Consider the following 15064-nt stretch of genomic DNA (forward strand, 5'->3'; position numbering starts at 1 on the left):
GCCTGTGGCCTGAAGGACCAGAGGAGGCTGGTCTCAGGGTGAGAGAAGAACGAAGCTGAGGCAGAACAGTAACAAGAGACAGTGGCCACGGCGTCCACATTCCACATTCCGTCCTGTTCCTGACTCCCAACTGCAGCCCCTGCATGAGTTTCATGAGACATCGATATATGCTCATTTTGTTTTTAAATAAAGCTCCCCCTTCTCCCCCTTCCTTTGCTTAAGGTACCTCAATTGCCAGAGTCCTAGCTAGTAGGATTCAGTTTCTTTTCACAATCACTCTAAAAGGAAGATGCTATTTCCATTTTATAGATGAAGAAGCTCAATCTGTGGATCAAAGACTCAGCAGGCATGTCCTTTGCTAGCTGGGAGGACCCCTTTAGGATAAACAGGTTCAGAGTGAGCCCCAGACCATCTCCTGGAGAAGTTCTAGAAAGGACCTCCTGACCCAGTCTACTCTAATCCATACTCCTGAGACAGACCTAAAAATGACCTAAGGGTTCTGAAACACCCTTAAGAGTGTATGCCAGAGGCAATCCCAACAACCGTCAAGTTAGCATGAGTGGGTTGCCACCACTCCCCTGGGACACGTCCAAGGGCAGAGAGTAGGTCGCCCTGGCTCGTACCAGAACCTTAACCCAAGCTTCTGTGCTTACCAATGCTCGACCTCTGCTGCCAGGACCCCACCAGAATGCTAACCCTACATATTGGAAAATATTTAATTTCTTAAACATCTGAAGACTCACTATGTGCCAGGTGCTATACCAAGTGTTTTACATTTAATCGTCACCTCTAATCTTTTGAGGGAGGTATTAGTGTACTCCCCATGTTACCGATGGGGAGACTGAGGCTTACAGAAATTAAACACAGTTGGGCCTCCGTATCTGAGGGTTCCAGTTCCGCCTTCTCAGATTCAACCAAACACGGATCAAAAGTATTCGGAAAGAAAAAATTCCAGAAGTTCCAAAAGGCAAAACTTGAATCTGCTGCACTAGGGCAACTATTTACATTGGACTTTCAATGATTTACACAGAATTTACACCGTACTAGGTGTTATAAGTGATCTAGAGATGATTTAAAGGATACAAGAGGATGTGCGTAGGTTATGTACAAATGCTACGCCATTTAATAAGGAACTTGAGCACCCACGGATTTTGGTCCGTGGGAGTCCTGGAACCAATCCCCTGTGGATACTGGGAGAAGATGGTAATTTGTTCAAAGCACACAGTTCAAAGGAGAGAAAGACCAGGAGCGGAAAGTGAGGCTGTGTGGCGCTCATGTCTGTCACTTAACCTGAAATAAGGGGACAGTACATCCGCCCTGCCCCCACTGTGCTCAACGAGTTCAGCACTGCAGACACCTGTGGTTATTTTTTAAAAAACAAGTAGCACATTATCAGAACTAATCTAAACAAATCAACGAGCAAAAAACGTGCGAAAGTTTCATATTCTTCTGAAGGTTGCCATGCTTCTTTTTTTTTTTTTTTTTTTTTTTAACATCTTTATTGAAGTATAATTGCCTTACAATGGTGTGTTAGCTTCTGCTTTATAACAAAGTGAATCAGTTATACATATACAATATGTTCCCATTTCTCTTCCCTCTTGCATCTCCCTCCCTCCCACCCTCCCCATCCCATCCCTCTAGGTGGTCACAAAGCACCGAGCTGATCTCCCTGTGCTATGCGGCTGCTTCCCACTAGTTATCTATTTTACATTTGGTAGTGTATATATGTCCATGACACTCTCTTACCCTGTCACATCTCACCCCACCCCCTCCCCATATCCTCAAGTCCATTCTCTAGTAGGTCTGTGTCTTTATTCCCGTCTTGCCACTAGGTTCTTCATGGCCTTTTTTTTTTTTTTTTTTTTCCCCTTAGATTCCGTATATATGTGTTAGCATACTGTATTTGTTTTTCTCTTTCTGACTTACTTCACTCTGTATGACAGACTCTAACTCCATCCACCTCATTACAAATACCTCCATTTCATTTCTTTTTATGGCTGAGTAATATTCCATTGTATATATGTGCCACATCTTCTTTATCCATTCATCTGTCGATGGACATTTAGATTGCTTCCATGTCCTGGCTATTGTAAATAGAGCTGCAATGAACATTTTGGTACATGACTCTTTTTGACCTATGGTTTTCTCAGGGTATATGCCCAGTAGTGGGATTGCTGGGTCGTATGGTAGTTCTATTTGTAGTTTTCTAAGGAACCTCCATACTGTTCTCCATAGTGGCTGTATCAATTTACATTCCCACCAACAGTGCAAGAGTGTTCCCTTTCCTCCACACCCTCTCCAGCATTTATGCCATGCTTCTAAATCATCTGGATAGTCAAAACCCCAATCTTTCTGTTTTTCACTGGGGTGAGGAAGGACTTGGCAGCCAGCAAGGAATTCTGCTCTTACATTTTCCAGATGAAAGTGACTGAAAAAGTCCCTTTTCTCTGAAGCCTGTGCTTGGTGACTGTAATTCACCATATAAGGATACAAGTGATCCTCAACCTTTCACAGCCTCATCCTGCTTTTCTGAGTACTAAAATTTTATTTGGAAATTAACATTATAATGTTATTTTTATTTTATTTTTTATTTTTTGGCTGCACAGCTTGTGGGATCCTAGTTCCCTGACCAGGGACTGAACCTGGGCTCCCTGCACTGGAAGCATGGAGTCCGAACCACTGGACCACCAGGGAAGTCCCTACAATGTTATTTTTAAACTAAGTATACCTAAGAAAGATCCAATGAAGAATATTACAAAGTTTTGAGAAAGATTTGGATTTTGTTACATTGAGCTGAAAAAAAACTCTTTAAATTGTTAAAAATTCCCTGCAAACTAAAAATACTTATCAACTTGCTAAGGATTAGTTTTTTATATTCATTAATGAAGGAATTTTTTTAAACATACTGTCTTTTCAACAACTTGTATGTGGGGAAAAAAACTCCATGAATTTTGAATCTTTTACGGATTTCTTCATTTCTCAAAATTTTAATAAATTAAAATTGAACACAGATGTTCCTTAATAGCTTTTGAATTTTACCATGTTTTGTGTTGTTAAGATATGTTCAAAATAAGCCCATTATTTAAGCAATAAAAAGCAAATGAGAATAATAATTTTAGCGGTAACAAACAGTGATGACACTTACTTCTTATGTTTTTATACAGAAAAGTACCACTTGTTTGGTCTACATAAACTTGTATTTTAAAAACCAGCAACAATGATTTATATTAAGTTATTTGAATCAAATTATACAGATGAATATCCCCATTTTACACTACACATGATGTTAATGACACCTCCAGAAAGGACTCATCGCAGGTTACAAAAATGGCACACTGTGAAGAGGTATCTGAGAAACAGATCCATTCATTCATCAGACATTTACTGAACTGTACGGAGACCGATATGGCTGTGGCTTGCAAAGATTAAGAAGTGTGCTACGAGGCACAGGGACAAGGAGGGAACCTGGCTGCCCGTGTCCTGGGAAGGGCAGCATTCTGGGAGAGGAGGGAGAGAGAAGGAGGGAGGTGGAAGGGACAATGGGGGAGGGGGCGGGGGTGGTACTACCACTGCACTGGACAGATGACCGTCTGCGAGTGAGAGCCGGCCCCTGGTGGGTCAGTCTGCCAGGGCAAGACCCCTAGCAGTGAAGTCCACTGAGGACAGAGCCAAGGCAGGAAGCCAAGCAGAGGCTGCAGAAGCCCAGATGAGGAGCCTTGTAGGAGTGGAGCCACCCAGGTGAGAATGGACAGTCTCAGTGAGGGGAGGGGCCTCGGCGAGGAGAAAGGGTCTCAGTGAGGGAGAGTCTAGGTAGGTGACATTTTTGTTGTCTTACTTTTGTGGCTAATAATGAGTAATAAGTATTGATGACTTATAACCAAAAATGGAATGTAAAATAATAATATCATGGTTTATCCAAGTGTTAAAATATAACTTAGTCAAAATTAATCTTTGTGACTCTTAAAAACACAGCATACTGTGTGCTTCACTCAACACACCCCGAGAGGCAGGCAATGGTTGGGGGGGAGGGCTGCAGGGTGACTTAGGGTGAGTATGAGGATAGCATCTCTGCCAGACCAGAGGGGAGGGCAGGTCCAGGTGCAGCTCCCCAGACTTACCGGTTTTGTGACTTGGACAAATCAGACTCTCAGGTCCTGGTCGGCAAAAGTATTTAGTGTTAGTATTTAACTACAGAGCTATGAGGATTGAATCAGTAAATATATATCATACTCAGTGATAGGTGCTGAATGTTAGTTACAACCTATACTTTCTAAGGTCTGCTTTCAAATTTTCTGCAGCAAAACATATTATTTTTATAATGAGGAAAAAAGTTGTCTATCGAGAGATGTGAAGCCCTCCGTTAAGGCATAAAGAGATGAAAGCACGCAGGATTCATGCACCAAAGGGAATAAAGTGAGTTAAGCTCTTTTTCTCCACTCTGTCTATTCTTCGATATGTACACATTCTTGTCAGTGAATGGGAAGAAAAGAATGAAATAAACATTGACTTACTGGCTTCCTAAGGAAGAAGATAGACAAAGCTCCCACTAAGGGCATGTCTCCAATCAGTGGTTCCAGGATCACCCGCATTGTACCATGAATCTAAATTCAAATGGGAAACCGAAACATTAACAGAAAACAATTCCACAGGCCATTACAGACACAAGAAGGAGGATGCAGGATCCTCTCAGTGATTCCTGAGCATCTGACTTCAGGTTTCTCTCAAGTATAACCTATAAACAAAAACTTAACTTCAAAGAAATTCTGAGTTAATAAAAACTTCATGAGTTTCTTTCTGAATAGAGCACAGAGAATTTGAGAAGACTATGAAACTTAAAAAAACCTTACCTGTATACTTTGCACACCAGCTCTACAAAAATATCGCTTGATCTCCAAATCAATCTCACAATTTCCTACAAAACTAGCAAAGAAAAAGTTCCGTATTACATTCTCTTAATCACCACAGACCTGCAAGCTATATAATCTGAATACAATGATAGTAAAGCAACCAGAACTAGACTGTAGGCAAAGCTGTAACTTGCAGCCTGGCTGTGCCAGAGTGTTCTAGTGCCTGCGCTGGAGCAGTCACTGACACCAGTCAGTACCACCGCACGGGTGGCGAGGCAGGCAGCCTGGCCAGAGGCCTTGGTATAAATGTCACTTCTCAAAGTGCAACTTCTGGAGCAGTCTCTTGATGGAGCGTAGTTTTCATTTGTTTTATAAACAACTATGCTTGTTTAAAACATAAAAAATGCTGAGATTATATTTCACCACAAATAAATGCTGTGCCCAAGCTCCCCGTACTGAGGAAACTAGCAGTACTCAGGGCCCTCTGATGTCAAAGGTTAAAGACATTACATCCATCTGAGGTATCAATTTTACTCAACGATTAAGTCTTTTCAATCATTAATGTGAAACAAACATGAATACAGCATGATGCTGAAGGTAAGGCTTACACCCATCTTTACAATGAACATGGCACGTCCACAACGTTTTGCGTGGGATCCGTATGATTTGACTCCCACCCTTGACTCTTGGAAGCAGGACTTCCCACTCCTGCGTGGGAGCGTCGGGGGGCAATTTGATAACCATGAGAGAGACTGTCTAAGCACATGAGCAAAACAGTGACAAAAGGCATCTGGGATGAAAGTCTTCCAATATTCACAGTCCTGATGTACAAGTCAATACCTGTAGGTTCTTTTGGTGAAGGGGGGACGTACAGTCAAGCACACATTTTGGCAGAAAGTTGCTGCTAGCCACGAGGGGCAGACATCTGAGTTAATGATAGCAGTGCTTTTCTAGCTATGAGAAGATGCGAGAAATTGGGCTCATAACATCGTCTCCTGAATATATCTATCTGAAGACCTGTTCTGCCAGTTTTCCCAGAGCACAGAGGGCCTCATTCCTGATCTCTGCCCTGAACTCCTTTCAGGGTGTGTGGAAGGTCAGCAACTGCAGGAGCTGGTGGCCTCACCCTTGTAGAGGCAGATGGCGAGCGACAGGTTTTCGCCCACACACACTAAGACTTGATCATTTATTTCCTCATAGCTCTCAATTACTCCTTCCCCAACTCCACGGCCAGTAACCTAGTTACAGTCCTTATCTGGAACACAGGAAAAAGCAGACTTTTTAGAGACATAAATATCTGAGCTGCATAACTTGCGTATGCCGTCATGTCTGCTGAAACCACAAAAGCCAGGCTGCATCTTCAAAATGGTGTCCGGTAGCAGATTCATTCCAATGTTTATTTAATGAACGTGTATGCAGTGCTCCCTCGGTGCTGGAACAAGAGAACAAGGTTCCCACGCTCCTGAAGCTCATCCTCAGCCTAGTGGACAGCCCTTCCGGGGTGCAGCTGACCCGAAGACATACGCGGGGCTTCCTCTTTTACTGCACTGATGGCAGCAGCGTTTGCAGTAGTTCCAAATATGTTAAAGATGCAGAGTTTTCCGTATTACATCATCACAACATTCTATGCTCCCTTCTAGAATAAAGGTAATTGGTACTGACTGTTCATTCACTATATTAACACACTTTAGAAACTCAAAGATGACATGATAAAATAAAATGATCCTTAGCCAAAACAACAAACCAAACCCTGCGGGGCCGTGTGTCAGTCAGCAGCTCAGCAGCGGCCTGCACACAGCTGCGCCGGGGCGTCAGGGAAAGCCGGAATCTTGGCAGTCAATAAGACACCAAAAAAAAAAAAGAAAAAAAGGCTCACGAACAGTGAAGACAAGAGCCAGAGAAAACCTCTCTACCACGCAGGCAAGGCACCTGGCAGACCCCTAAGTAACTTTTTTCCCAATTATTTTTTATTGTGGTAAAATATACATAAAATTACCATCTCAACCATTTTTAAGTGCACGGCTCAGTGGCATTAAGCACATTCAGATTATTGTGCAACCATCACCACCATCACTTCCAGAACTCTCTGCATCTTGCAAAACTGAAATTCTATACCCGTTAAACAGTGACTTCTGATCCCGCCTCCCCCAGCCCCCTGCAGCCTTCATCCTACTTCCTGTCTCTGTGAATCTGACTCCTCTGGGGGCCTCACATGAGTGGAATCAGACAGGATTTGTCTTTTCGTGACTATCCTATTCCATTTAGCATAATGTCCTCAAGGTTCATCCCTGTTGTAGCAGGGTGGACACTACACACTGCAGGATTTCCTTCTTTATAAAGGCTGAATGATACTCCACTGTATGTACATAACACACCTTGCTTACCCATTCAACAGTCAACGAACACCTGGGTTGCTTCCATGTTTTAGCTATTGGGAATACAGCTGCTATGAACACAAGCGCACAAATACCTCTTTGAGACCTTGTTTTCAATTCTTTTGGGTATGTACCCAGAAATGGAAGTGCTGGGTCATGCAGTAATTGTTTAATTTTTTGAGGAACAACTATTCTGTTTCCATAGCAACCGTACCTTTTACATTCCCGCCATCAGTGCACAGGGGTTCCAATTCCTGCACATCCTCACTCATCTGTTTTCTGATAGGTGCCACCCTGATGGGTGTGCGGCGGCATCTCACTGTGGTCTGGATTTGCTTCTCCCTGATTAATAGTGACGTTGAGCACCCTTTCATGTGCCTGTGTCCACTTGTGTATCTTCTTTGGAGAAATGTCTATTCACGTCCTTTGCTCATTTCTCAATCAGGTTATTTGTTTTTTTGTTGCTGTTGAGTTGTAGGAGTTCCTTATACATTCTGGATCTCAATCCCTTATCAGATATATGATTATATGGATCACACTGCTTCTACAGATTGCTTTTAGTGTTGACTTTCAACAATATTAAGTCTTCCAAAACACAAACATGGGATGTATCTCTATGTATTTATGTCTTCTTTAATTTCTTACAGCAATGTTCTGTAGTTTTCATTGTACAAGTCTTCCACCTCCTTGGTTAAGTTAATTTCTAAGTATTTTATTCTTTCTGTTTCTATTGTAAATGAAATTGTTTTTCTTAATTTCCTTTTTGGATTGCTCGTTGTTAATGTACACAATGCAACTGATTTTTTTTTTGCATTGATTTTGTATCCTTCTACTTTGCTAAATTCATTTACTAGTTCTAAAAGCTTTTTGTGGAATCTTTCAGGTTTTCTACATAGATCATATTACCTGTGTACAAAGATAATTTTACTTCCTCCTTTCCAACTTGTATGCCATTCACTTCGTTTTCTTCATACCTAATTGCTCTAAAAGAACTTCCAGTACCATGTTGAACAGAGGTGGTGAAAGCAGGCATCCCTGTCTTGTTCCTGATCTCAGAGGAAAAGGTTTCAGTCTTTCACCACTGAGCATGCCACTTGCTGGGAATATATGCCTTTTATTATGCTGAAGTAGTTTCTGGCTGTTTCCTGTTTAAGTGTTTTTATCATGAAAGTGTGCTGAATTTCACCAAATGCTTTTTCTGCATCAACTTAGATAATCATGCAGGGTTTTTTTTCCCCTTCATTCTGTTTATGTGGAGCATTACACTGATCACTTTTCTTATGCTGAACCATCCTTGTATCCCAGGAATAAAGCCCACTTGGTCACGGTGTATAATCCTTTTACTATGTTGCTGAATTCAGTTTGCTAGCACTTTCTTGAGGATTGTGGCATCAATGTTCACAAGGGACATGGGTCTGTCGTTTTCTTTTCTTGTAGTGCCTTTACTTTCTTTTATTTAACATGTTTTATGAATGATAGCAATTATCTAGGCTACCAGGAACTAAAACCAGAAAGTAAATAAATTTAGGTCTTCAACAAGAAGTTAGTCCAATTCCATCAAACAGCAGGTAAGAAATGTGCTCATTATATCCTCCACCTTATGGGTACAGCTAAGTGACATCACACATCATTAACTATGACATAAATACAAACTTACCTAATCTGAAGGTCCAAAATAATTTGCCTTTTGTCCACATTTTCAGTATACACCTTAACACCATTGATCCTGAGGGGCTGAAACAAGAACTGGCTTACTTAAAACGTAGGAAGGGTGAAAGAAAACCAAGCCCTGTGACATGGCAGAGCTGAGACAACGAGCTTCAGCATCAGGCCACAGGAGTGAAAACTCTGCTTCACAATGTACTAGCTGTTTCACCTCCAGCAAGTTGTTAAACCTCTGTCCCTCAGCGCCCTCATCTGTAAAACACGGTCAGGAGGGCAGCTCCACATGGGCGACAGTGAGGCTACAGGACACAGGACCATGCGGGTCGAGGAGCACGGCCTGGCACAGCAGGTGCTCAGGGGCCACAGACGCAGCTCCGCTATGACCCAGCTTCGCTCCTTCCCAGGACCCTTGGGCCCTTGTCTCTTCCATATGACTTTGACCCTTTCCCTCTACTCCATCCTTACTAATTGTTTAAAATATAACTTCCTTTCATTTTTTATGTCATAATTTTCCATTTCTTAAGATTTTAATACAAATGGGGTTTTTGAGTGAATCAAAAATACTAGCTATATTTTCAACACCTAATACATGCTACAAGGTCACAATCAAATGACTCTGTAAAAAGAAAAGGCAGACCTACAATAAATGCTGTATTTCAACATCATGTCAAAACCTTTTTCCCATTAATTGATTTGAGACCCCTCCTAAGAAAGTTTTCACCATGACGTCTGAGCATTAAAAACTCAAGCTGAAGAACGACCGGACCTCTGGAGTCTTACTGCTCACTCTGACAGTGTGGGTGTCCTGAAACCTTATTCCTCACCCAGCTGCAGGAGAAGCTCTAAGTGTACACTTCCTACCATCCCAGGTCCCGGGCTTTTCTGCTCGGGCTCTCCTGCCCCTCTCTTCTGTCCCTTCAGTCAAACAGCCCGGGTCCTGTGTGCCCAAAAGAGGTCCATGCAGCCACGGCGACGCCAAGCTCCCCGAATGAACCCGCACTACTCTCTGCGTTCCTGCCGTCTCCTCCGATGATGATCTTACGTAGCATCAAACTGAAGCGCATGTGAAACAGGAACGTAATTCTTCCTGAGACAAACCCAGCTGGAGCGAGAATTCCAGAGCTGCGCCAGCATGAGCTTACCTGACTCTGGGAGACACAAACGCCAGCCAGAGGGAGACAGTGACTGCAGGGCCGGAGGAGAGGGGCAGGCAGGGGAAGGACGCGCCGCAGAGACCTTATGCGGCTGTCGAGGCCTAAGCTAGTCACCGTCCGCCCTTCACAGTCACGTGCTTTCTAGCTCGTAGCTGTGTCTTCCCACCTGTCGTGACCGTTGGAGGTGACTGAGGTAAAGTGAAAATGAAAGGTAGTGTCCCATGGTGGTCCTGTGCTGGCCCGGTGTGCTCAAACAAAAGGATGCCCACACCCCGACTTGCAGCGTGCTGCAGACCTCACGGCCAAGCGGGCAAACGGCCTGCACAACACAGCTCGGCAGGACACACACACCTGAGGCACCGCGGAAGAGAAGGAGCATTCTCTGCCCACAGAAAATGGGCCTTGATGGGGAAAGGTGACTGACAGCCTGGGGAGTGTGGGATGGGAACGAGTCTGGGGGCAGTGACACGGATGGGGGTCAGACGGTCCTGAGCCACATTCACTAACACCCCAACAGGCTGAAGCACAGACATCGGGACGCAGTGCGTGGTGAGAGTGGGTTGTCGGGCTCTGCCCTGGTGTGTGAGTTTAAAAGTACCACTGAACTCCGAATTTTTATTAGGCAAAAAAACAATGTTACCTTGAAACTAATGCCATGTTATGTGTCAATTACACCTCAACAGAAAAAAATATTACCTTCAACTGTTGCTAATTATTGTAAACACTGACTTAAAAAATAAAAAAGGAAACTTGCCCTGAATGGTGGTCTTGAGGCTTCCTAGCAGTGTTGGAATTCGTGACTTTCTTTTGTGTATACTGTGAGTCCAACAACAAAGCCTACCTTTCCCTTCCCCTGTGTCACTACCGCCATGCCGCAAGCCCAGCACTGGAGCCTGGGCTGCTGTCGTAAACGCTGCGGTGGAGCGGGCGCCTCCAGCTTGTGTCAGTCTCATCATCCTTAGTGAGTTTACACGTCAAACTCCCTTTCCAGCAGGACGGATGGTAGAAAGCTGTACAAAGGTAATTCTAACAGGAGAACGAGGGGCAGAGACTCTCTGGGGCTGAGGGGACCTCCGACGGACCTGGACTGGCCGGAGACCACAGTGGACGAACGAGGCGCGGCCCCAACAGAGGAGGAGAGGGCCCCATGGGAGGCAGGCCTGGGGAGGACCCGCACACACTGCCAGCCTTCCGCAAAGCAGCTTTCTCTAGAGACAGTCTCAGGCAGTCTGCCATTCTTTTCAGTTGCGCACAGGTGAGAACACTTAAGAAGAAACAAACCTGCTGCCCCACGTCAACCCTCGTGAAGCTGAAGGTGCTGAGGTGGGTGTGTGCTCCCCGCACGGCCGGCTCTATGGTTTCTCGAAATAACTTCTCTATAAATTGGCAAATAAAAGGCCACATGTGTTTTACAGTCTGAAAAGGAGAAAGAGCTCAGGTTAAACAAGATGATATACTACTTAAGTCATCATGGAAAATTATGCTCCGATAGTTTACCAGAATTTTTGAAAAGCAAAAGGGGGGGGGGCCGTCCTTTTGGCTATGCACCTAAAATTTAAAAATGTATTACGACAGTAAACTATTGATTAACCAACCAATATGTTTCAGGAATTAGTTATTCTAGTTAAATATGCTGTTTAATCATATCAGCACATTTAATCATTGCTAAAAAGTCAGAAAATCCTGTGGTTTCAACTCACTGCTAAAAAACTTTCTAAAACTGTATCATTCTCAACATTAATGAGTTTTCTTTAAGGATGGACTAACTTCTAGTGATTACTTTTTGGGTAATCATTATTCACATTAGTTTTTACTATATAACTCTAAGGATATATAAAATATAGAGATAAAAGAGATCTACTTCAAAGTATAATGATCTAAAAACATAACCTTTAAAAAAAAGATTATTATCTACCACTAGATTTCCTGGGAGTTATTTCCCTCTTCACAATAATGTTCCAAAATTTTCACTTATGACTATCATAAAAGAGATCTGAGCAGTAGCTGATCAGGAAAGAAGACACAGGGCCAAACATCCAACTATGAATATATCATTAACTTTCTCATGTCAAAGAAAGAGTCTGCACTGTTTAGAAAAGGAAAGTAATGTCTCAGTTATGACTGAGTTCTTCTGAGAGCAGAAGCCAGCCCGCTAGGTCCAAATGTGTTCACATACTCTCAGCATCCAAACCCCCAAATATGGAAATACGGCATGTCATCCTCTAATTCCCACTGATATCTGGTGTTCGGTATTCTTCTCTTACCTTATTTAGCCATTCTGCTCTTTCAGTGTCTGGAAAATGAACCTAAGAGAAAAACACACACACGACTTACAATCTCCTGACAACTCTCAGTAAAACGCCACGCAGGCCATTTAGTGTTCTTCTTGTATATCTACTGTTTGTATAATGCTGTTTAAGCCCGCCGCTGGGAAGCCCTACACAGAACCGTGCGGCCCTGGCTCTCCACGCTCTAAGGACACTCTGAAGCCCTTGCCCACCTCGCCGCCGGGCCGAGGGGCTCCCGGAGCGCGCAGTCTCAAGCTCCTCCTTCGCCACCAGCACGGCCCCTGCCTGCAGCACCTAGGCTCAGAGCCTCAGAAGCCCACCTTTCCCTCCCCTTCTGGCCCAAAGGAGCCGGCACAAATCTCTCCACACCATCTCCCAGATGAGGATTAGAATTCTAATGGTTCTCCATGATGGGGCCTGTATACTGGAGAAAATAAGCACAGAGGTAGGAAAAAACCTACTTGGTGTTAAAACAACCCCTGCAGAAAAAGGCTAAAGCTGTTTTGGACAGGGTGTCCTCCTCTGAGAAATGCTCCGTCCTCCCCCACCCCTCGAAGAAAGAAGAACACGCTGGCCACACTAACATCCTGAAAACTGCAGTTGTGGCACAGCTGCACGATGCATCTCAGGCAGGTCTGTACCGGGGACTGGGACAAGGTCTGGAACTGCCACACCTACCTTCCTAAATAACACAGATACTGTAGCCAGTAAAAGACAAGCCCCACCCCATCCTCTGGCTGAGAGGAGCTGGTCAGGGAATATTACTGTGGGGTGAGGTGTCCCCAAGAAGATGTCTCTTTGAGGACCAACTCCACTCTCAGGCTTGGCCTCTAAGCGCAAACCACGGAATGGGGCCGGAAGCAGCCAGGTCCTGGTTGGAGAGGCCACCGTCATCATGTCTGTTGTGGTCCCACAGCTTCACGGAGAGGCCACAGCACGTTCCACCTGCCCCACGTCCACGTGCCCGAGCAGACCTACTCCTTTACGCTGCAGGATGTGAAGCTTTTAATTTGCTTGAACCCGAGGGTGGGCTAGCATGACAAGTTAAGTTTTTCTAAATTAAGTTAGTTTGAATCCATCCTGGGACAAAACCCAATGGATAGCAACCTTCCAGAATGAAGAAAAGGCTCAAGAGTTGAGAAAGATGAGGCTCAAGAAGCAAAGACTCAGGAAAGGACTGCTGGCGAAGCTTGCTCAGATCTGGAGGCTATGTCACTGCAGAGGTTCGACCGGAAGGGAACTGGACTGCACTTTCCCCCCAAAAGGCAGGAGGCATTTGGGGCTGGGGGTGGGGAGAGCTGGAGGGCTTACCAGACTAGCTGGGCTAGGCCACAAGAGGATTAGATCGTGGCATGAGGTGGCTGATGAGGGTGAGCTCTCTTCAAGGCCTTTCAGCTGAAAGGTTCAGAGGAGCAAAAGCGGAGGGAAGGTAGATGCCGAGGGAAGGCAGATGCCGAGGGATGGCCAACGGACAGATCGTAAATCTCCCCGGAACTAGGTTTCTGGAAGATCAATGAGGGCAATACGACTAAGCTACAAACTACACTTGTGTAAAATAATACAAGTAACTACCATTTACTGAGTATGAATTGCTATCTATGCAGCAGGTTCTGTGCTAAGCTAGTCACGCACATGGCATCTGAGTTAATTCTTACAACAAATCTACAAATTTGAACTATTACTACCCCAAATTTGCAGGGTAGCTACTAGTGACAGAATGGGGATGACAAACCAGACGGGTCTGCCCATGCTCTTGGCCACTTTGCTACTAAGGGACGTGGAAAGTGCGTGGAGCTCGCCGAGCCCTCAGGAGGACACACTCCGATCACAGTAGAGCCTGAAACTCCGATTCCATGCCTTAAATGTACGAGTTCCTGAGTGCCAGCCAGAAGTAGAAAATTTCGTTTAATAGTGATTCGTCTATACTCCAGAGGTTACACAAATCCTGAAACAGCCGATGGCAAAGTTCAGCAAACACAATAGCAGTTCACAATAAAACACTGTTACCAGACCCAGTGTTCCACCCAAGACTAAGAAGAGAGTGATTTAAGACTGGTTTCACTCAACATTCAAACTCCTTCCTCGGAAAGAGCTAGTATCCATCAACACGAATTAATAATTAAGTAGCAGTGACAAAATTCCATGTGCATCCAACCACCCTGCAACCCAGCAATTCCATTTCTGAGAATCTCTTCTAGAAAGATGATGCGTGCACAGCACTGCCCGTGGCAGCAGCGGCCAGGACCGCTGGGTGGAACGGACGCTGCACCCACACTCGAAGTGCTGCGCAGCTACAGGAGTGGGGAGGGGCTCCACAGCAGTGAGTCCCAGAATTGTTTGAATACTTGCTGTGGAATAACTCCCAGGATTTATTTTTTAAGTGAAAGTACAAACGGAGAAAAGCAGGTACAACTGGCTACCATTCATCTCGGGGTGGGGCGGTGGGGGGGGGGGGGAATAATAAAAAATTTTTAATAAAAAATGAACAAAGATTTAAAACACTGTTGCCCGGGGAAGAAGGGGACAGGGTAGAAGAAACGAGCGCATGAGAAGAGCCCTAGGTGGAATCAAGCCCCCCAACCCTGCCCAGCGCCCAGTGCAGCCCCACTGGAGGGGACCCCGCTCTGCTCCTGTTTGGGAACACGCCCAGCCATCCTCACAGCCACCACCACGACCATGCAGACAGGCCTCGAGTTACACAACCATGGGCAGGGGCAGACCCTCACCTCCTGCCT

The 15064-nt window shown here is 44.7% G+C and overlaps 1 protein-coding gene across 7 annotated transcripts in view; it reads right to left on the reverse strand.

Moving 5' to 3' along the window:
- Window positions 1-15064, reverse strand: part of ESYT2 (extended synaptotagmin 2) — a 75992-nt gene that overhangs the window by 36154 nt on the left and 24774 nt on the right. For all 7 annotated transcript variants that reach the window (XM_082473231.1, XM_082473227.1, XM_082473228.1 and 4 more), the window contains exons 2-6: window positions 12306-12347; window positions 11323-11457; window positions 8880-8956; window positions 4848-4920; window positions 4512-4601 (exon numbers count right to left, since the gene is read on the reverse strand). In XM_082473231.1, coding sequence (XP_082329357.1) covers window positions 4512-4601; window positions 4848-4920; window positions 8880-8956; window positions 11323-11457; window positions 12306-12347 — 417 coding nt within the window. The remainder of the gene's footprint in view (window positions 1-4511; window positions 4602-4847; window positions 4921-8879; window positions 8957-11322; window positions 11458-12305; window positions 12348-15064) is intronic.

This window comes from Balaenoptera physalus, assembly GCF_965194825.1.
Source record: "Balaenoptera physalus genome assembly, chromosome: 8".
Classification (NCBI taxonomy): Eukaryota; Metazoa; Chordata; class Mammalia; order Artiodactyla; family Balaenopteridae; genus Balaenoptera; species Balaenoptera physalus.